General features: G+C 33.0%; 1 protein-coding gene across 1 annotated transcript in view; it reads right to left on the minus strand.

Annotated features, from left to right (window-relative positions):
* Positions 1 to 24,306, minus strand: part of LOC130446675 (uncharacterized) — a 69,552-nt gene extending 45,246 nt beyond the window's left edge. The window contains exon 1 of the mRNA XM_056783055.1: positions 24,124 to 24,306. Within this exon, the coding sequence (XP_056639033.1) occupies positions 24,124 to 24,141 (18 nt within the window). The 5' untranslated portion in view covers positions 24,142 to 24,306. The remainder of the gene's footprint in view (positions 1 to 24,123) is intronic.
* Between the last annotated feature and the right edge of the window lie 229 nt (positions 24,307 to 24,535).

The following is a 24,535-nucleotide window of genomic DNA, read 5'->3' on the forward strand; positions in this document are numbered from 1 at the left end:
ATGTTAGCTTGTTGTGGAAGAATGGTTTTATTTTCAACATCGTCTCATTTGTCATTAATACGAGGGTGGTTTGAAAAATTCTCGTTTTATGATATGACATCTGTAGGTACGCCGTTTGCATTAATGCCTGAGTCAACACCCTTAAGCTTCTTATTTTCAAACAAATATCAGTAAAATTTCGATTTAAGGGGGGGAGATTTCAATTTTTGTTTCAAAGATTTAAACTGTAATATTATTCTTAACGCTTCATTCTTATATACTCAAACTCAAGGTGTTGTGGAAGAATGGTTTTATTTTCAACATCGTCTCATTTGTCATTAATACGAGGGTGGTTTGAAAAATTTACGATTTATGATATGACATCTGTAGGTACGCCGTTTGCATTAATGCCTGAGTCAACACCCTTAAGCTTCTTATTTTCAAACAAACATCGGTAAAATTTCGATTAAAGGGGGGAACTGAAATATTATTCTTAACGCTTCATTCTTAAATACTCAAACTCAAGGTATGTTAGCTTGTTGTGGAAGAATGGTTTTATTTTCAACATCGTCTCATTTGTCATTAATACGAGGGTGGTTTGAAAAATTTTCGATTTATGATATGACATCTGTAGGTACGCCGTTTGCATTAATGCCTGAGTCAACACCCCTAAGCTTCTTATTTTCAAACAAACATCGGTAAAATTTCGATTAAAGGGGGGAACTGAAATATTATTCTTAACGCTTCATTCTTAAATACTCAAACTCAAGGTATGTTAGCTTGTTGTGGAAGAATGGTTTTATTTTCAACATCGTCTCATTTGTCATTAATACGAGGGTGGTTTGAAAAATTCTCGTTTTATGATATGACATCTGTAGGTACGCCGTTTGCATTAATGCCTGAGTCAACACCCTTAAGCTTCTTATTTTCAAACAAATATCAGTAAAATTTCGATTTAAGGGGGGGAGATTTCAATTTTTGTTTCAAAGATTTAAACTGTAATATTATTCTTAACGCTTCATTCTTATATACTCAAACTCAAGGTGTTGTGGAAGAATGGTTTTATTTTCAACATCGTCTCATTTGTCATTAATACGAGGGTGGTTTGAAAAATTTACGATTTATGATATGACATCTGTAGGTACGCCGTTTGCATTAATGCCTGAGTCAACACCCTTAAGCTTCTTATTTTCAAACAAATATCAGTAAAATTTCGATTTAAAGGGGGAACTGAAATATTATTCTTAACGCTTCATTCTTAAATACTCAAACTCAAGGTATGTTAGCTTGTTGTGGAAGGATGGTTTTATTTTCAACATCGTCTCATTTGTCATTAATACGAGGGTGGTTTGAAAAATTTTCGATTTATGATATGACATCTGTAGGTACGCCGTTTGCATTAATGCCTGAGTCAACACCCCTAAGCTTCTTATTTTCAAACAAACATCGGTAAAATTTCGATTAAAGGGGGGAACTGAAATATTATTCTTAACGCTTCATTCTTAAATACTCAAACTCAAGGTATGTTAGCTTGTTGTGGAAGAATGGTTTTATTTTCAACATCGTCTCATTTGTCATTAATACGAGGGTGGTTTGAAAAATTTTCGATTTATGATATGACATCTGTAGGTACGCCGTTTGCATTAATGCCTGAGTCAACACCCTTAAGCTTCTTATTTTCAAACAAACATCGGTAAAATTTCGATTAAAGGGGGGAACTGAAATATTATTCTTAACGCTTCATTCTTAAATACTCAAACTCAAGGTATGTTAGCTTGTTGTGGAAGGATGGTTTTATTTTCACCATCTCCTCATTTGTCATTAATACGAGGGTGGTTTGAAAAATTTTCGATTTTAAGGTTTCGAATTTTTTTGTAGATAGCAGTAGCTACGCCGTTTGGATTAATGCTTGAGTCAACACCACTTAAGCTTTTCAAACAAAAATCAGTAAAATTTCGATATAAGGGTGTGAGTATTCAATTTCACCATGGCCAGCGTCGGATTTAGGGAAGGTCTAGGGGGTATGAAGCCCCGGGCTCCGAGCAGGTAGAGGCTCCACAAAATTATTAATTTCATCATTTAGTTTTAAAAATATATTGGATTCGGTGTAAAGTTTGCATTGTTTTTCAAAATTTGTTTAGAAATTCAAATAAAATGTACGGTCTTTAAAATTAAAGCGAGATTAGATTTTGATTAATTTTTACTTCGAACTGATTTTGATATCTTCAGTGGGCGATTTTTGCCTTGGGCCTCACTACTTCTTAATCCAACACTGACTGTAGCAGTGTCGAAAGTAGAGAGACGTTTATTTTAAACGTGCTACAGGTATATCGGACAGGATTAGGTTAATTGAAGAGATTATAAAAGAGGTTGTTCTGTGAAAAGGCCGAAAATATCGTGAATACGCACTTATAAAGCGAACGTTTACCAGCACCTGCTCAAAATGAGGAACAGCAGCCTGTCTATACCCAAACACAGCCGGTGAACTGCAAAGGACGATGCACCAGCATAGCCTCAACAACAGCAAGAATTTCTGTGTTCGAAGCGTACAAAGTCGGGTTTTTGTGAACAAACTCACTCTTTCACACGTACTCACATATACGCATGCACGCTCACATAAACAAACTCAATTACGTAACTTCAACATTCGAATGTGGGGTTATGTGAACTTATTCTTTAGCATCTAATTCAGAGGAACTTGCTTATGTGGTATGACAATTCGGTAAAAATCTAACATACCGAAGTATTGACGCAGTTGCTTAACTGCTTGCAGCTGTGGGTGACCGATTTGGCCTCAACATTTTCGGATTTCTTCGTTGTCAATGGCGTAACCGAGAAACCGTTGACGCCATTGGTGATGGTCTCTGCATGGGCTTTTTGCCAATATATGTAGCGTTGCGACCCAACTGTTGGATAATCTTGCTGTGCTCAGATAGATCATCGCATCGAATTCTCTTTAGGCGGTTTACGAATTTTTCCGAGGCCAGCCGACGAGATTTGCTTATTGTCGGTTGTTCCAGTGTAATTTTGATTCCGTTATAAATCGATGTAAAAAATCAGACTCATTTCACTTAAACCGGGTCAATAAGATTTGAAAAATGTTCATTCGAAGTCCTTAAGGTCCTAAGTGAGCAAATGCGAAACTTCAGTCAATGATTTCTTCCATTTGCCTGACTTATTTCCTTCCAGAAACAAATAGTTAATTGTCAAACGTAACCAAGTGCCCAAATTGGCTGGAAATTTTGTCTTTCATCGCATGCGCAAATATATGTGCTGACATCTTCAGGTTGAAATCGGAAACTTTTCCAACAATCTTCGTATGTTTACTATACACAGTCAATTTTAATTGTATCTAATCAACACAGTCGGCAACTTTTTTAATCTAGTCATAAGTATCTAAAAATATAAACCAGTAACGCCGGGCGCCTCCTATTCAATATACTTTCATAATTATGTCAGCACCACGTGTCAAAGCTTTCCAATAATATTAAATCACGACCGAAAAGTCGACAGGTGTCGTGAGCCCTTTCAAACAAGGTCGAATGAGAATACAAAGTTTTTTTTTTTCGAACAAAAGATGCACTTGTCATCTCACACTTCAAATATACGACACAAAACGTACACACATCTACCTACTGACCTAGTCAAACAAGTGTCGAGCGACGACTTCCTCTTTATTATTTGGCTTTTTGGCGCTAATTGCGATTATTGCTCCACCCTCTTTTATGTCCAATTAAATAATAGGAGGTCTGGCAATTTAGCACTTGATTGTCGTCGACCGAAGCGGTGTCTATGTAATTTCGACTCTTTTTTTTTTATTAGATTATTTACTGTCGACTCGTGCCAATCTCAACCAACAGGTTGGCATTTTCGACACGGGATAATAATTCGATCAGATGTTATTAGAAGTGGAGCTGATAAAAGCGGCGCCTAAGTTATTCATACAAATACTGACTTTCAAAGCATTTTCCTTCTTTATTTTGTGGAGTATTTCGCTTTGTTAAACAAGTTCCGGAATTATTTGGTTTTGTTTGTTTCTGTTTAGAAACGTATTTAATAGAGAAACCGCGTAGTCTTTCTAAAGTCAACGTGAAAAGATATTTTTAATGCCATTGATGACAAACGTCGTTTAATACGTTTTCCATGGAATTTTAAATGCATTTGGTTCAAAAAAATGACAATGAGGCATAAATATGAAATTTGTTGATTTTGGTTGCCATTCAATTGTTTTTTTAAATCGAAATCCGTCCAATTACAGGTTATATTAATTTAGATGTGAAATTTTGATAGGTTATGTAGTTACGAATGTCGTTTTCACAAAATTTGTTTTTTCAAAATCTAGAAGAAATGCATAGATCAGTATATTTATTAATACAATGATCATTTTCATCAATATACGTTGTTTCTAAAAACAGGCGTTTTTGTAGTTATATATCTAATGACCTGCATATAAAACATGTTCAGCAAGCGAGCATATGTCAGGGTACCATTGTTATAGGTTCTTCGGTTGGTGTGTGCCTTCGTAGACTGATCAATCAATATATTTTCTATCACAATACAAACAAGGAAATCCATACTAACTATGTTAGGGATGTTAGGGATTATACGCATTTTAGCAAATAGTCAACTCATTAAACCGTACAGGCATACAGCCCGACAACACACTCATGAATTGGACAGGTTGACATTCTAAGTCAACTGCTTTTCAACTTTGCTTAAGACCACATAATGACCTGACGTTTTTCAGATTCAACCAAATGGCAGAACTGTTCAATATGAAGATAACTATCCGCAAGGAAAAGTCCATGACGAAAAATTGGCGATAGACGATAAAATTATAGAACAAGTTCTGAACTTTAGCTTTATAAGAACTGTAACTTAGAGCAATAAAAACATCTATGTGGAACAAATTCATGACCACCTCAAGCAAGGTGCGGGTATACAAAACAGTTGAACGTCCCATATTAACCTACGCAGCGGATGCAAACAAGACAAAACTTCTCCGAACAACAGAGATGAAAACCATTACATATTTAGACAGATTAAAATTCAAAATCAGCAAGTTTGTAATAATCTCTGAATGTATGAATTGTAAATATTAAAGTAGTACAGAAAAATTAGGCCATTTTGTGCTAAAACCTTAAATTAACTTGGGCGGTTTTGATTCTTTATATAGAATAGCTCGAAAACTATGACGTATTCGAAAAAAACTGCTGTTACAAATAATGTAGAGTACAAATTTCTCTACAAAAAAATGTGCCAGATATTTGTTCCTAACCTCAAAATTTTCACCTTAAAATGGGTTCATACACTCACAAAGATTTGGAATCGCGTATAACTCGAAATCTACGAGAAATTCGAAACAAAGTACTGGAGCAAAAAATGTACAGCACAAAATTCTCTACAGATTGGTCTGTACGCATTTTTTCTTTACCTCAAAATTTTTACCCAAAAATGGGTTCATGTACACAAAAATGTTTTGAATTGCGGATAACTCGAAAACTATGACGAATTCGAAACAAAGTACTGGAGCAAAAAATGTACAGCACAAAATTATCTACAGATTGATCTGAACGCATTTTTCTTTACCTCAAAATTTTTACCCTAAAATGGGTTCATGTACACAAAAACGTTTTGAATTGCGGATAACTCGAAAACTATGACGAATTCGAAACAAAGTACTGGAGCAAAAAATGTACAGCACAAAATTCTCTACAGATTGGTCTGTACGCATTTTTTCTTTACCTCAAAATTTTTACCCTAAAATGGGTTCATGTACACAAAAACGTTTTGAATTGCGGATAACTCGAAAACTATGACGAATTCGAAACAAAGTACTGGAGCAAAAAATGTACAGCACAAAATTCTCTACAGATTGGTCTGTACGCATTTTTTCTTTACCTCAAAATTTTTACCCTAAAATGGGTTCATGTACACAAAAACGTTTTGAATTGCGGATAACTCGAAAACTATGACGAATTCGAAACAAAGTACTGGAGCAAAAAATGTACAGCACAAAATTATCTACAGATTGATCTGAACGCATTTTTCTTTACCTCAAAATTTTTACCCTAAAATGGGTTCATGTACACAAAAACGTTTTGAATTGCGGATAACTCGAAAACTATGACGAATTCGAAACAAAGTACTGGAGCAAAAAATGTACAGCACAAAATTCTCTACAGATTGGTCTGTACGCATTTTTTCTTTACCTCAAAATTTTTACCCTAAAATGGGTTCATGTACACAAAAACGTTTTGAATTGCGGATAACTCGAAAACTATGACGAATTCGAAACAAAGTACTGGAGCAAAAAATGTACAGCACAAAATTCTCTACAGATTGGTCTGTACGCATTTTTTCTTTACCTCAAAATTTTTACCCTAAAATGGGTTCATGTACACAAAAACGTTTTGAATTGCGGATAACTCGAAAACTATGACGAATTCGAAACAAAGTACTGGAGCAAAAAATGTACAGCACAAAATTCTCTACAGATTGGTCTGTACGCATTTTTTCTTTACCTCAAAATTTTTACCCTAAAATGGGTTCATGTACACAAAAACGTTTTGAATTGCGGATAACTCGAAAACTATGACGAATTCGAAACAAAGTACTGGAGCAAAAAATGTACAGCACAAAATTCTCTACAGATTGGTCTGTACGCATTTTTTCTTTACCTCAAAATTTTTACCCTAAAATGGGTTCATGTACACAAAAACGTTTTGAATTGCGGATAACTCGAAAACTATGACGAATTCGAAACAAAGTACTGGAGCAAAAAATGTACAGCACAAAATTATCTACAGATTGATCTGAACGCATTTTTCTTTACCTCAAAATTTTTACCCTAAAATGGGTTCATGTACACAAAAACGTTTTGAATTGCGGATAACTCGAAAACTATGACGAATTCGAAACAAAGTACTGGAGCAAAAAATGTACAGCACAAAATTCTCTACAGATTGGTCTGTACGCATTTTTTCTTTACCTCAAAATTTTTACCCTAAAATGGGTTCATGTACACAAAAACGTTTTGAATTGCGGATAACTCGAAAACTATGACGAATTCGAAACAAAGTACTGGAGCAAAAAATGTACAGCACAAAATTCTCTACAGATTGGTCTGTACGCATTTTTTCTTTACCTCAAAATTTTTACCCTAAAATGGGTTCATGTACACAAAAACGTTTTGAATTGCGGATAACTCGAAAACTATGACGAATTCGAAACAAAGTACTGGAGCAAAAAATGTACAGCACAAAATTCTCTACAGATTGGTCTGTACGCATTTTTTCTTTACCTCAAAATTTTTACCCTAAAATGGCTTCATGTACACAAAAACGTTTTGAATTGCGGATAACTCGAAAACTATGACGAATTCGAAACAAAGTACTAGAGCAAAAAATGTACAGCACAAAATTCTCTACAGATTGGTCTGTACGCATTGGTTCCTAACCTCAAAATTTTCACCTTAAAATGGGTTTATACACTCAAAAAGATTTGGAATCACGAATAACTCGAAAACTATGAGGAATTCGAAACAAACTGCCGGAATAAAAAATGTGGAGCACAACATTCTGTACAAAAAAGGTTTCAATGTTTTCATAACCTCAAAATTTCCATTATGAAATGGATTTGAACGCTCAAAAAACTCAAAAGATGGATTTCATGTGTTATATACATGAAAATATTATTAATCGCAGTTTTCATGTGCTACTAGAACGTAAATTGGTTTGAATTCGCGCTGGCGGGAATTCGCAAACGGATTCACCGGCTTTCGGCGTCGAGGGAGATTTACTCAGAAATAGTGGCTCCAACGAAAAAATAACGACAGACCATTTTATAGCAAATTTTGTGCTCTACATTTTTTGTTCGGTTTTTTTCGAATTCCTCTTAGTTGTCGAGTTATTCGCGTTTCAACATTTTTTTGAGTTACAAGTTCCAAAATTTCGAAAACCCGTACCCTTAATTTTTTAAGAGTTGTTAGGCTTATTCAGTATACCTCTGAGAATCTAGAAAATCAGAAGCGCCCAATTTAATTTCGGGTTTAATCTTATTTTACCTGTACTAAAGTAAAAAGTGTCGTACTAAAAAAAATAGATTTCTGCCTATAGAAACTTAATCAAATTCATTTGAATTATAATTAAAAATTGTTCAACATTCTCTTTTATACCGAACACAATACTAAACGTGTTCAAACTAGTCACAACTTGTCTCAAAAGACATATAATATGAAATTATTGAACGCGCTTCGTGTATCATCTAGGATTTATTATAATCGTTTCGGTCACCCAGATTTTCTCTATCTTTCTCACTCTCTCTTCCACCAAATTTATCCGAAACTCGGATTCCTTTGATAACGTAATGGAAAGTGAAGTTCATTCATGACAGTCTACTCAGTGTATTCCTCTTCCAACAACCCGATTCATATTAAGCTCCATGTTGCTTGTCGACATGTGACATGACTGTGCTACGATTCATGTCTATTTGGGTCATGGACCTTTCTGATAAAACTTATGACATGGCACACTTTGTCTCCGGCATACGTAAATGAAGTCACTCTCGACGACTCGGCTACCCTTGAGAATCGTGTGTGGAATTCCTGCAATGAAAATGAACAATAGCCGTAACGTACGACGTGAACATTTTAAGGCCGTTTCGAATATCTTATAAAATTCTGTAAGTCGCTGCGTGGCTTTTCTATTGCATCCGCCATCGATTATTCTCAATCGCAAGTTTTAGTTCACCCGTCAAAAACGATGCGCGCGTGTATTTAAAAATGTAATTTTGAACTAACAGCACATCATTCGAATTATCGTTTTTAAAAACTAAAAAACAAATTAGTTCAGCACTGTAATGATTCCAAACTATTTAGCTCGATTCTTTTCAAAAGAAAATGGAATTTTCCTCTTTTAGAACGCAATTTACGAGAATCAACTGACAACAAAGAAACAAAACTTTTTTATCTATTTAAACCTCAAAATAGACGTTTACGTAAGTGCCAACTTCCTCGTTTGTTGAAAATCTTTCTCCTGGATGTGAAACTTTGATGTTTAGGGTTAGAAAACAGCAAAAAGTCGCGGGCGGTCAGATCTGGTGCATACTGTGGTAAAGATTTTGGTCCAAAGTGGGCCAACGCGGCACTCAACGCGCGGATTGCTACATGACAAATTCGTTCTTTACATATGACGATAGCCTCTTCTATCTACGACCACATTTGAATTCAGCTGCTGGTCGTGAATGATGGTGCAGAGTCTTCGTATACATCGTCTAATTCATCTTTTATTTGCCAAAGCGTCTGTCTTCCAAAAATGAATATTTAATGACAGCACTGAGCTCAATTTTGCTTATTTTGAGAAAAAATTTCAATTATACGATTATCAAACAGAAATGTATTGTACAGGGTGACATTCTAAGTCCAATACCTTTCAATCAAATGGCAGAATTGTTTAATATGAAGATATCTATCCACAAGTCAAAGTCTATGACAATAAGAAAAGATCCTTTCTGTATTATTTTTAGTAAATCAAATTTAACTTTTTATATGATATGCTACAAGGTGAGACAGAGGAGTATCCATACTTTTAAACAAGGCGTTGTGAGTAATAGAAACGTGAATACTCCCTCACAATTTTGTCTTGAGTTTCGTAGTGTAGAGTTGGGGCTCGGAGAACCGTCCAATTTGCAGACAACATTTGGTACTATCTAATTGTACTGTGTGATATCGTTCATTTCTAACCTTTTAGGATAGTCATTGTTTTAGAACTCGAAAAATTGTCATTAGTGGACTGTCTTATGATGCAAATGTTTTGTCTAGAGACATATCCACATTTCTGGAGTGAAACATGGATTACTGGAGTGTTTGGTTCATAAAAGGAATCTAGATAGTGACAGTTTGGTGTTCAAATCTCAAGCTTGATTAATTTTAATGAAATATGTATCTGTCGATCTTTTTGGTTCTTGGTTCAGTTGAAACCCCAATAAGCTTTAAAATCAAGTTTTGAACGTCTAAAATGTCGGTACTCTAAATATTAACAGAAGACTGCAAAATGAAAGCCAAAACAACTTTGAAACCTAAACTTGTGTGCGAATTCACTATAAAATGTTAGAAAATTACTGCAAGAGGTCGAGCTTATCAGAAATGTACAAGAAAAAATCAAATTTTTCAGAAATTTTCTCAAAAAAATCTAGTTTCTATAAGATATTGTTTGAATTTACCTCAATTATCCAAAAATTTACAAGAATGTAAAGAAATTATTGAAAATTTTCGAAAAAATCTATATCATTTTACGCTATATCGAGGAGGGTCCCAAAAGTACTTGGCGCAACAAAGAAAATACAAACATTTTGGAAAAAAATCATTTTTTCTTTTCAACATGATCTCCTTTTAGCTCTATATACTTTTCCCAGCGATGTTCAATGAGTTCGATACCCTTTTTATAATAAGAATCGCCAAGCTCCTCAAAACAGCCATTAACTGCCGTCACCTCTTCATTTGGAAGATCATTGACCATCGAGCCATTTCTTCAAGTCTGAGAACAGAAAATAATCCAATGGGGCTAAATATGACGAATAGGGTGCATGACGTAGCAATTCAAATTTTAATTCATTGATTTTGGCCTTTGCAATGTGTAACCTGGTGCATTGTCCTGATGAAACATCTTCTTAGCCAAATGCGGCCGTTTTTGCTTGATTTCTTCGCTCAAACGTAACGATAAGTTCGCATAATATTCGCCGTTAATAGTTTTTCCCTTTTAAAGATAGTTAATATAAATTAACCCACACGAATCCCAAAAAACCAACGCCACGTCCTTGCCTGCAGATGGAACGGTCTTTACCTTCTTTGGAGCCGGTTCTCCCTTTTCAATCAATTGCTTTGATGGTTCTCTTGCTTCGGGTGTGAAATGATATCATCCATGGTTATGAAGGCGTAGAAATTCGGCTGTATTACCAAACACTCGATGGAAAACATCTTCACGAAGCTATTTTTGTTCCATTGTGAGAAAACGCTACACTAATCTTGCGCATAGCCTTCTCATTTCCAAATTTCCAGTTTATATGCGAAGTACCGCACTTTTTAAAATGCCTACTATGTCTGCTAGATCGCGCACTTCCAGTCGAAGATCATGCAGTACCGCTTTGTGGATTTTCTTCAACATTTCTGGTCTTCGCAGATCGTACAGCCTCGTTTCTAGGTCAGACCAAGTACTTCTGGGACCATCCTCGTAGTAAAATATAGTAAAGACCTCATTAAAGACTTAATGTAATACATAGTCAATCAAATTTTTCTTGTGTAGTATTCAATGATACATAATGTCACTACGAGTGCCGATAAACCCAGAAATTTAACTTAAAGACCTTCTATACAGTAACTAGAAACACATAAATGTTTTAACCACCATCCACCACTGGCTTCGTAAATGTGTCAAAAAAAAAGATTTCCTTATGTTACTTTAACATCATTCTACACGTGGAACAACAAAAATAAAAAGTTACGTAAATATTATAATAAAATTTCTTCATCCCATGGAGTGATTTAAGTGTCAATTTCACTAACTTCGTCAACCACCCTCGTAGATCGCGGAAAATCTAAATAATTCACGTGTATTATTGGATATAAAATACACCAACTGCTGTACTCTCTTTTTATGAATAAAAATTTGATTTCTCCGTCTCATGAATGAAAGCGAAACAAGAAAAAAAAAAATAAAAACAAAACTTCTTCGCATTTGAAATTCCGTTCCTGAAAGTTTCAAAGTCGATGTATGTGTACCATATACGAGCATGAGATACTTCTAAGCGAGATTATTCATGAATGAAACGAGAACTTACTCACTTTCGATTGCTATACACCTCGGTAACTCAAAAGGGATTTGATGTAGCATAAGAGAAACGAGTAATAATGCAAGGATGTGACTACAGAGAAAACAACTTACTTGCCCATTCATACACCGTCTTCGCTCTTGTCTGGCCCTTTACACCGCCAGACTGGAACTGACCTTCTTTAGAAGGGTCCTGACGGATGGATTTCCTTTTAAAGTTTTCGAATAATGATGACGCGCGCTCTGCTAGACGTTCGAAATGTCTTCTTATTGGAATTTTTATTCCGATTTCTTTTAGTATTTATTCGTTCCAATTTTTATGCATATCTTTTTTTTTTCTTTTTATTCAACAAGTGTTTGCTCTAAATTCTCTTTTCAATTAAATTTCGACATACGATAAGAAATATTTAAACTTGAAATTATAGTAGGAGAAATGTTTATATTTCAAATTAGTGCCCGGAAAATTATATAAAATTATATAATTATAGTAACGAATTGTTTGGATTTTTATGTGCCTGGAAAATCATGGAAGAGAAAACATATAAATTTCAAAATGGTACCTGGAAAATGAAGGAAAACTTGGAATTATCGTATTTTTTGGAACTTTTGCAGTGGTATATAATAAGGGAAAGAAAAATTGTCAAAATTTTCAAATTATATTGGAAAATTATAGTAAGGATGGAATTTGTCGTATTTTGGATGATTACTTTACAATGGAAACTGTATTGTATATGTAAGTTTGTCTGGAAGATAAAGAAAAACTTCAAATTTGCCCATTTTTTAGGACCTTCCTAGTAACGTATTGAAATATCTCAATTTTCGAAGTAGTTTTTGAAAAATTATGGAATGGAAGCAATTTTTTGTATTTTGGGGTCTCTTTAGTCGTATTTTGAAGGATTTCTTCACAATGGAAACTATAATTTGCAGAAAATTGAAGGAAAAATGTCTGAATTTAAAAACTGTGCCTGGAAAATGAAGGAAAACTTGTAATTTGTCGATTTTTTCGCATCTTTCAAATCATGGAAAGAAAAATATATCAATTTTCGAAATAATTTCTGGAAAATTTTGGAAAGGACAAAATGTATCGTATTTTGGACCATTCCTTCACAATAGAAATTGTATTTTGCATAAGGGGGAATTGTAACTATATTTTCAAGTAATGGAACGATAAACCTAATGGGAAATTATTATACAATTGAAATTTTTGGATTTACTAGCAAAATTTTTTTCATGTAACGGAAAGTAAAATTTTCCAAATGTTGCGAACTTATGAAAAAAATGAAATTTGTCGAATGTCGAATTTATGAAAAAGATAAAATTCTTCGTATTTTAGGGACTGTCAGAAAATGTCAGAATTTCAAAAAAGGTGCCCGAAATATGAAAAAAAAATTAACTTTTATGCAAGGAAACTGTGGTTACAAATAAGGGAAGAAAGGAAGGTCTTAATTGTGGAAATAGTATCTGAATATCAAGTATATTAAATAAAGTAGTTGAGGTATGGGAGAAGTTGAACAATGGCAAAATTACGATCAGACAGTAAATTAGGCAAGTAGTAGATAGTAAAAGGGGGATCAATGAGTCACATGAAAAATCATCTTTTTCAATAAAAGTCTTTTTCAGGCTTCATACATTTCTCCAAGGTAGTTACAACTCCCAATAATATTTGTCGTGTTCATCCAACGTCGTATTTGTTTGTAATTAAGTACCCGACATCTTTTTTCCATCACCATATCTTGTATTTTTCCATTGTTCCCATTGTAGAGACTTTGATTGCACGTTTGACATCTTCAATGCTTGTACGACTACATCGAAATTTAGCAATTTACCATGGATATAGCAAAACTTACCGAGCACACTAAATCCACTTTTTTTCGTTTTCTCCTCAATTCGCGATGTAGTAGACACGAATGAAATGACAGAAATGTTGACAGGAGCGTTGTTCTCTTTCAACTGAAAGACGAAAAATGGAAGTACCCTCGTAAAATCGTTTAACTGAACCGACTCCCTCAACATGTAAAAGTTTATTATTGTATAATAAAATAATTATAGTAAATAGATTTGAAAAAGTGAAAAGAGAAAGTAATAAAAAACAAAATATGATATTTTTCACGTTAAACTCCGATTAAAGGGATGCGAGAAAGCCGTTAATCCGACGACAAGACTAACAGTTTGTCATTATCCTATTAAAGTCTCGGGATTCTTTTTTCTGTCAAAATCTGCTGGAGTCTTTTGACAGTGTGCTGTTAAAAGGTCAGGGAGATTAACTAAATTGACTCATATTGAGTGTATACTGTTTATTTTGCTCAGAAATCTATTTGAACGTCTGTCAGTTTTAATAACTAACAAACGATTATTCGAAATTAATACCGTGGGACACGAAAAAGTTTGTATTGAAAATAATTGCTCGAGACCAAGGTAAATCTGATCAGGCCCTCATCAGTTTTTGAAAACTTTTTTGTTGAAAGTAGAAGCGATTTGGACTTTTCCAAAAGTTTAAAGACTACCCTTTCGGGTATGTAAATTATCCGTACTGGCAAAAAAATTTTTACTGTTAGAGCTTTCATTGTTAATCATAAATATTCAAATCAATGTAAAAAACTCCGTTTCTTTTTGCATATAGTCTATTCAGTTATAAAAATAGAGTTCACTTTACGGTCTTTCAAAGTTTATCCCAAAAATTTGCTCTAAATTGCTCCCCTTACCGTAAAAAGTCATAGATTAAGGGCAACCCAAAATAAGATATGAGCATTCTTAATATTATTCAGGGATAAAGAAGTAATTTTTCGAAAATTTGATATCAAATCCATAATCAGCGACCCCGAATACCTTAGAAGTGATATGTAACTTCATTGCTTTATTGAGTATGAATTGGAATACAAGGGGTTGGCTATAAGGGGTGAGTTTTTGAGAATTTGACATTAAATTCGTAATCAGAGCCCCGAATACCTAGGAAATTAGTGTAAACATTAATACTCTGTCAGCTGCGTACGATCAATATTTCTCTATCAGCTGCGTGCGATCAATATTTTTCTCTCAGCTGCGTGCGATCAATATTTCTCCATCAGCTGCGTGCAATCAATATTTTTCTCTCAGCTACGTGCGATTAATATTTCTCCATCAGCTGCGTGCAATCAATATTTTTCTCTCAGCTGCGTGCGATTAATATTTCTCTATCAGCTGCGTGCGATCAATATTTCTCTATCAGCTGCGTGCGATCAATATTTTTCTCTCAGCTGCGTACGATCAATATTTCTATGTCAGCTAAGTGCGATCAATATTTCTCTATCAGCTGCGTGCAATCAATATTTTTCTCTCAGCTGCGTGCGATTAATATTTCTCTTTCAGCTGCGTGCGATCAATATTTTTCTCTCAGCTGCGTGCGATCAATATTTTTCTCTCAGCTGCGTACGATCAATATTTCTCTATCAGCTGCGTGCGATCAATATTTTTCTCTCAGCTGCGTACGATCAATATTTTTATGTCAGCTAAGTGCGATCAATATTTCTCTATCAGCTGCGTGCAATCAATATTTTTCTCTCAGCTGCGTGCGATTAATATTTCTCTTTCAGCTGCGTGCGATCAATATTTCTCTATCAGCTGCGTGCGATCAATATTTTTCTCTCAGCTGCGTGCAATCAATATTTTTCTCTCAGCTGCGTGCAATCAATATTTCTCCCTTCAAATTAATAATGGTCACAGTTGTACTTTTAATATTACTATTACAAAATAAAAATTGATGTAAGTTTTGTCGAATGTTTTCAAGTCTACGGACCTAGGAAAGATTTTGTATGAAACGCGTGAGTAAATATACTTTTTTCACTCGTAGGAATTGTCGCAAGACTCGTGAAAAAAAGTATTACTTAACTCACTTGTTGCATAAATAACTATAAGTGAACAAAGCGTGTTTTAATTCAACGTAATAAAATTATCCACTAGTTATTTTTATCGACTATCGATTTGGCATCATCGTAAAGTAGATAATTACATTTTTATCGATCGTACATTTCATTCATAAAATCAAGTTTTTATTACATTACAATTAATTATTAAAAGTAAAACCTGTCAATAAATCAGTATGTGTCGCTCTTTCAACTGGCACGCGTCTGTTCGCTTTGTTTACATTTGTTTTATGCAGGTTTGTAGACACAAACACACACACACATACATACACACAGATGATTCAAAGTTTCGGAATATTTTGCTGTGGGGATTCCTTCATTCGATGTTTTTATTTATGAGCATTCGGAAGTAGTTTTATTTACTTCTAGATCAAGAGGTTTGTGAAACAGGTGTCGATCGTTTTTGTACGTATTTCGATTACGTAAACTGATAAATTAGTTTATTATAACATTGGGAATCGTTAATAATTGGATCGTGAATAATTACAGATTTTATAATCAATCAGAAGTGGAGAGAAGTTATAGAAAATTTAATGTTAATGCTTCTAATTTTTTATTTTAAGTCTCTTCTGTTTTAAAATTAGTTTTTTTTTAAATTATTTTTATAAAAATTATTAAAAAAACCCAACGCCAATGTGTGGCTAGGGGTGAGTTCCACCCCAACTAGGGGGTCAAAAATTTTATGTTGAAAACAACCGCGGAATTTGATAGAGGACCAAATTTATAGCAAAAAATGTATTTTTAACAAAATAAAATAATTTTAGATATGCGCGATCGAAAATTTAAATTTTTTTGAAGAAAACCACGTTTTTAATTAATTTTTCATGAATACTTTTCATTTTATCAAAAAAATTTACTTTAGACATAATATAAACCGAGCTATGATTTATTGAAAGTTGAATTTTTTATCGATCGAAAATTTTTTAAAATTCAACGTCGAATAACCTAAAAACGGTCAACTTTTCGAAATAAGTGCATATAAGCTTTTTCAAAGTACTTTTAAAAAGCTTTAAAACTAGATTTAATTGAACTCTCTAGCATAAAAACTAAGAAAGTTATAGTCGAAATTAAATCGATTTATATTTTTATTACAGAAAAAAACCTCAACCTCAAAAAATCTCAATTTCACCGTTATTAATAGTATCCAAATATATTATCCAAAGATGATTATCTATGTATTAATAATAATTTCTGGATGTTTGAACGATTTAAAATGCATAATCATTTACGAAATAAAAACTATAAGATATAAATAAAAATTGATAACGAACAAAAAGTTAGTATTTTTTTTTAACAAATATTTTTCTTTTTTTAAATTTTCTGTTATTGATGAAATAATTGAGATATGAAGTTACAAATAATACCTTAACTTATGACCGATACCATTTTCGAGTCCTTGCCGTTTTGAAAAATAAAAGCCTAAATAATTTATATATAATTTAAAACATATGGTAATAAAATTCCTTACGTTTTGAACTAATTTGCTTGAAAATTAACGGATATATGATCAAAAAACTAAATACAATCTAATTTTCCTTTTCAATTTAACAAATTTCCAGTGTAATTAAAATTTTTTCTACATAACATAAATTTTAAGGGACGTATAAGTATGAAATTGTACAAATCTTGTAAATAATATTTTTACCATAAGAGATAATTTATAAGTGTATTTTAAATACATAATATTCAGGTTAAAAGATATAAAAAAAATGTTAATTTGAAATAAATATATCAAATAATTGTATAAGTAGGTCCGTAAATATGTTTTTCCGAAATGGGGGATGATTTATGAGCGTTGAAAATTATAAGTACAAAATATTTAAGTCGAAACATATAAAAAGATGTCCATTTAAAAGAAATAAATCATCAAAAAGAATAAATACGTCTATAAATTTTTTTTCCAATTTTTTTCGAAATAAGGGATGATTTGTAAGGGTTGCAGATTTCGGATGCAAAATATTTGAGTTGAACATAAACAGAAATAATCAATTTATAAGTATATATAAGCTACCACAGAGCAATTAAATACTTTTTTTTAAAACTAAATTAACTGGGGGGTTCTTTATAAGGGATGAAATATATCAAGCAGCATTTCACTAGCTTAAAGTTAAAAACTCCCAAAACTCATACGATTTGGAAGGTTAGGTTATAATAATTGTTATGTTCATATAGGTCAAACATCGCTAAATTTTAAAAATAGATTGAAAGTACAATAAAACAATAGGGTAAAAAAATTGTTCAATAAAATCACTCCCAACACATAAAGGAAAGTACCACAAAGTAATAAAACAGGTGTTTCATTAGTATTGAGGAATTTCTTAAATACCAGATGATAATTCTCATATTTTTATGTAAATAAACATAACAATCAATTAAAGCTCGCTGCCAATTCGAAAAGACCTTCTAACGACTCGTTAATACAAACATAAACATTGTTATAGAGCAGCAATAAACATAAGAAAAATAAAGAAGCGTGCCAACCGAAACGAGATGATTTATAACAGGCCAACATAAAAAATTCGTCTCCGAAATATGACAACTAATTTTAAATATATTTTCAATTTAGTGTACTGAAAAATTTCACTAAATCTCTCTTATCAACAGTACAAAATAGAAATTTCCTATTCGAAATATATACCTGGATTTATACCTGAATCGGACCAGGTTAACCGGTTCTGCTCAATCCTATGCTTTAAATTAGTTATTATATTCTTGGTATTACTCATATCTTTTTTCTTGTGTACCTGCTTCATTCCCATTGATTTTGAAGTCAGGTATTCTCACAACAACCTCTAAATGTATGTTTAGGACTTCTCCAAGCTACTCGAGTTGCTGTCTCTCTTTTTTCCGTGTCCACAGGCAAAAGAACCTTCCAATTTTCGACCATGCATCAGATCTCTCTTTAGACGAATATAATTGACAGATTTACTTGGTTTGATCTAAACCAGTGGTCCAGGTGCACCTCCAGGAGTCCACGGGGAGTGTACTGAATTTCGATAGTCGGAACTGATTTTTTTACGAATTGATTAAATAGTGTAAATTTTAATAATATGGTGTAAAGTAGTGTAGTAAAGTGTAGTAAAGTAAACCCGAGCAGTAGCTAATACTTGCACTAGCTGACGAGGAAGAAATAGATTTTGATGAACTACTTTTAGATAATTAAGGTACGTAGATGTAGATCTGATGGATAAGGAGGCTACCAGTAATGAATAAAGTGGAAAAAGCTGGGTTCCCATAAACACATATACTCGATGATAAAACAAAATCTGAAAGGCAAGACTCTATAATCGTCAAGATTAATTATTGTCCTTATAGAGATTAGAATATGATTGTTCAATCCGTTTTTCACCCCTAAGAAGTTGCCTCACTTTGAAAAGAAATTTTCAATGTTTGATTGTTCCAGAACATATTGAGAATAAAACTTTTAGAGAAAACCAAAAATGAAACGATTTCTTAGGTACGCACTCTTAAGATTTCGTATAATTTAACACCACAATAAAAATGTTTCTAATAACAACTAGGAAGGAAAACCTTTTTTCAATTCCATATGCTAGAACAACCGTTAAAATCTAGAGATATAGTGGGTGAAAAATATTTTAATTTCCTCTAAAATTTGTATTCTCAGCGTTATATCGGAACAACTAAGCTGGAACAACCGTAACAATCTAGAAAACAGCTAAAATAATTCGGAGCAAACCATTTAAAAGCGATGTTTCGAAATTGTGCAGGCGGCGGATTATTGGATAAATAATATAATAATTTTTTTTTCAATTTCTTGAAAAAGTTTCAGTCTCAGCTTTATGCCGTTTTGGAACAAACGCTAAAATCTAGAAAAGAATCTAGAACAACTCGGTATAAACCATATAATAACGATTTCTAGGGAATTGAAGTGGCAGTGAGTAATTAAACCTTTTTCGAATTACAAAGTAGAACAAACCTAGAACAACCGGTAAAACCTGGACAAAAAAACTATAACAACTCGGAACAAACCATTTAATAGTGATTTATCGAAATTTGGGCGGCGATGGGAGATTGCATAAAATATAATCACCTGTTTTGAATTTCCTCTTAGAGATTCATTCTCAGCTCTTCGCCGTTTTGGAACAAAGTAGAAGAAATCTAAATCAACCTGGAACAGCCTTAAAAATTCTTGAGGGTGTTTTGGCAACCATGTTATCAGTCTTTAGAAATTGTAGTTAAGCTTTTAAGATAAGGAAGTACACAGCTGTCATTGATAAAATATAGAAAACACGCATACAAAAGTTATTCCTTATTAATTATCCAAATTTGGACTTTTACCGTTTTTTCCTGAGACAGCAAGTGGTTGACTGAATTTTAGGGTAGTACTTACTTTTGAAAATAAAGTCACACTCCAAAAAAAGTACGAAAATAAGTAAATTTAAACATCTTAATTGGAATTTAACCAAAGGCTCAAAAAATAATCGTACTTAAGTTTTGAAATAAACAAATAAAAACAAATATTTATTATTTTTCAAAATATTTTTATTGATTATATCATAATCAAAAAAAGCAGTGGGTCCCAAAGTGTGCGCGATTAGTAATCAGGGGAGCCCAGCAACTCCCTGTATATTATCTATTTTTTGGATTCTTCGAAAATTCTAGATAAGATTTATGTACAATGTCCTATAATTATTATCAACCGTTTCGGAAATATTTAAGTGTTTCCAGAATTCTTAGAGAAATTAGCACTAAAAAACGAAAATACGAGGGTTGCTACTAAAGTTTTGAGATAGACAAATAAAAAAAAGTGGATTATTTTTCAAAATAATCTCCATCAATATCAATACACGTTTTTATGAGTTTGAACCAATTGTCGAGGCATTTTTTCCAAATAATTGGATGCCAAACAAGGACTGTACGGCGGATAACCCATCAACTCGATGTTTTTTTAACTGTTGAAAAACTTTTTTGTTTGAATCGATGATTGCGAACTAGCATTGTAGATGTGAAGAATGATTCGTCTTTCCCGATTCTTCTAGCAAAGAAATGTTGGTGTACCATTCAGAATTGACTCTTAGAAAATGGTGGCGACATCTCCGGTTATTCCGATAAAACCACCATTGAATTTGGAAAACCAACAAAACACGGTGGCTAGAGATGATGCTTCATCACAAAAAGTAGAAGCGAGTTGATTCGCACACTGCTATTGGTTTAATCCAAGTCGAAAGTCATGGAAAATCCACGCACGAAAATTTAATTTGATTCCATTTTTTGACCAATATGAATGTTTCAAGTATCTGTAAACAACTCGAATAGCACTCGTATAACAACACGTTCTGAATACGATCACCGATAAAAACGTCAAGCTTTATAACCACAATGACAATTTTGACATATATAACATCAGTGTTGCCATCAGCCTTCGTTCATTGAGGTTAAAACGTTGTAAACGTCATTTCCGATTATTTTTAGTTTTTAAATTTCATCATTTTTCTTCATATAAATATAATTTTGAAATAAATCGTTAAGGTGGCATATTTTAAAAAGTAAATCTGAGGATTATTTCGCATTGTTGATACAAAAATTAATCAGAAACAGTCAAGTAATCGTTGGCACCGAAACGTCTGTTGATCTGTATAATTTACTAGATCGTAATAAATTATCAATTCCTGTCAGACAGTTTGTGACGTGACGTAATATTACATATTCAATTTACATGAATGAAACGTTTAAAATCAAAATGTAATCGCTCTCTATTAAGATGTCATATTATCAACAATTATTACGTTACGATAGGTCAACTACACCAATTAATTATAACATAGTTTTTATGTAAATAGTAGGAGATAAACATTTTCATTGTTATGTTTATATTTTTAACGAGCGTATTGAATAATAAATTTCACCATTCAATAGAGTAAACGCGTTTGTGATATTTAATGGATTCGAGTCAATTAAATTTATTCAGTTTCTGTTTATTATTTGACGAGATATTATCCAAAGTTTCACTTTCTTCAGTTAACTAGTTAAAACGATCGATTTACAATTAATGGACCATAATTATTCGTTTAAACTTTTTTTTTTTTAAATAAATAAACACCAAACTAATAAACAGATCATTAATAAATAAGTATAGATATTGAAATGTGACATACGACTCCTAGTTTCTGAATTATAAGCGTTTAAAGTTGCGAAATCAGAACTTATATTAAGTATTTGCTAAAATACGAGGTCTGGTTATTAAATAACGAGACTGCGCGCATAGAGGGCGCTCTAGACGTGCGGGATAAAAAACGCAAATTGAAAAAGTGCTATAAATTGTTGCAAGAGGTCTATGGGGACAATTCTCTATCTCGTGTACGTGTTTTTGAGTGGTATAAGCGCTTTAGTTAGGGCCGAGACAGCACTGAAAATGACCAGCGCCCAGGTCCCCCTGTGACTGTTTCACCTCAACTCAACAGTTACCAAAATCGACCAAATTGTGTGTGCAGGTTGTCGAATGAGTATCCGGATGATTGCCGAAACTGTAAACGCCGATATAGAAACAGTTTAAAAAATTCTATACGAAGAAGGAAGTTGGTGCCAAAAAATCTGACTCATGACCAAAAGCTCTTGCGTCAATGGATCTGCTTCGAAAGGGACCCGATTTGGATCGATGAAACATCTTTAAATTGAAGAGTAGGAACTTTCTCATATGGAAACAGTCATTAATTATGAGACATCCCTCTATTTACGCTAGAACCTGTCAGATGTTGAAGCGTGCCTCGGTATTCGAAACAGTCACGTTTTAATATCAAAGTTTATAATCTGAACAAAAATCAGAAAAAGAGAAATTATTGCAAAACGGAACCAAAATGAAGTGTTATGGCAGAACGTGCATATGAATAGAAAGAATTAAGTAGACCATAGAGAGGGTTTTGAGTACAAAACTACCATAAATTTAATGATATGTCAGATGAAATGGCTAATTCCTACTAAAGGCTATGAGACTCAAAGTTCTGTCAAACGGAAAAGATTTTCCAACACAGACATGTATTCAAGAAGAAAAGCTTGGAAAAAACATTGTTATAAAAATATTCATACTACAAAAGAAAAAGAGAAAGTTTACTCATACCTACATGCAGAGATTGGAATGAAAACATTTTAATGTGCATAAAAGTTTTTTTTAAATTGATTTAAATGTGGTTAATTTTAAATTTCTTTTATGTATTACGTGGCCACCGCTTTTAGTACATAACTTAGAAGGGGATGAATCATGGATGTTATAAAAGAGACATGGCAGTTAACGTGTTGAAACTTAAATTACAAAAAATGAAGAGAATCTTCATACGCCTACTTAAAACAGATCGTATTGTACGACCTGGGTACAATTTATAAAAGTTTATCGTTTTGCTTATTATAATATATCAAAATTTCAATTTCATAAATTCAGATGGAACATCTCAGCAAAACAGTTTATTACGTATCCATATATGATAAGATTAATGCTTTTAAATCAAATAATAAAAAATTAGTCTAGCACTCCGTTTAAAAGATGATACAGATTCTAATTTTTGATATCCACAAGTGATTTTTGAGTCAATAATATCATTATTGCTCTTCACTTTAATATTTAATAATATTGGATTGAACTACTAAATGGCATCGTATAATAACTAATGAAAGGTTATGTCTAGCCCTAAAATAAATTTCAAAATTCTAAGACCAATCACAAATTTTTATAACGCTTCAAGTTAAGATCGAATCTTCTAGTAAACTTAAAAATAGACCCACGAGTCTCTTAAAAAACGTCCATTTTCAATTCTAAAATACGATGTACTTAAACTGTCAGTTCGAAAACAAAATTAAACGTAATATTTTTTTTATTGAAAATATAAAACAAAACCTTAAAAAATATCACTTTCATATACTAAACTATTTGTTATACCTTAATAAGTAATGTTTTTAAAATTCCCTATATGAAGAAAACTAGAAAGAAGCGTCATAAACATCTTGTCAATCACCAAAAACGTTGGCGCCGGCCACTCTGCGATCCGTCTTTAGATGTAAAGAGTATGAAATAGTCGACCAGTTTAGTGGTCGCTTATACAAACATAGTAAGTTAATCCACGACTTTTCTGGACGATTGCGCATAAAATCATTTCAATGCATACTGCGATCCCGCTCGTTTCAAAACAAAACACATGCGGAGATAGCATAGGTAACTAGATCGTATTTGACAGTTGTCACGTGGAATTTGAAAAAAGCGATTTTTCACTGAAAATTTACAGTGATCAACTTGATTCTTAATGGAAATCGTTAAGCACATATATATCGATCAGAAACAGTATTAATAATATGTTTCGATACAAGCTATCTGTTGAAAAACTACCTTTTTGTAAAGTCAATATTTTCGTGAAAATCGCTATTTTATAAAATTTATATAATTTTCGGTATAATAAACGATATATAGTACTTACTTGAGTTTCAAACCACATTTTTAATGAGGACTAAAAGTTGACATTGCTGCCTGCTGCAACATTTTTACGAAAAATTCAAACGAGCACAAAAATACACACGATTCTCGTAGATCGACGACACACACAGAACAAAGTAACAAAGTCCTACGTAGCACCTTCTGTTACTGGATCGCGCACGAAAATACAGTACATACTCAAGACCGGTCTAAATCTATCGGTCGAACTCGGTAGTGAACGGCAGTGTTCGGCCCACCTGCATAACAGGCCCGCTGCGAAAGGTTATGTTTAACCAGCGTTGTCAGCTCGTTGTAGTTGATACCTAGATCTGAAGATTATTGATGATTGTACATATAGTATATTACATTCCAACAAAGCAAGACTTTTAATAATATCACAGCTTGGCATCGCTGTA

This window comes from Diorhabda sublineata, chromosome 7, assembly GCF_026230105.1.
Source record: "Diorhabda sublineata isolate icDioSubl1.1 chromosome 7, icDioSubl1.1, whole genome shotgun sequence".
Classification (NCBI taxonomy): Eukaryota; Metazoa; Arthropoda; class Insecta; order Coleoptera; family Chrysomelidae; genus Diorhabda; species Diorhabda sublineata.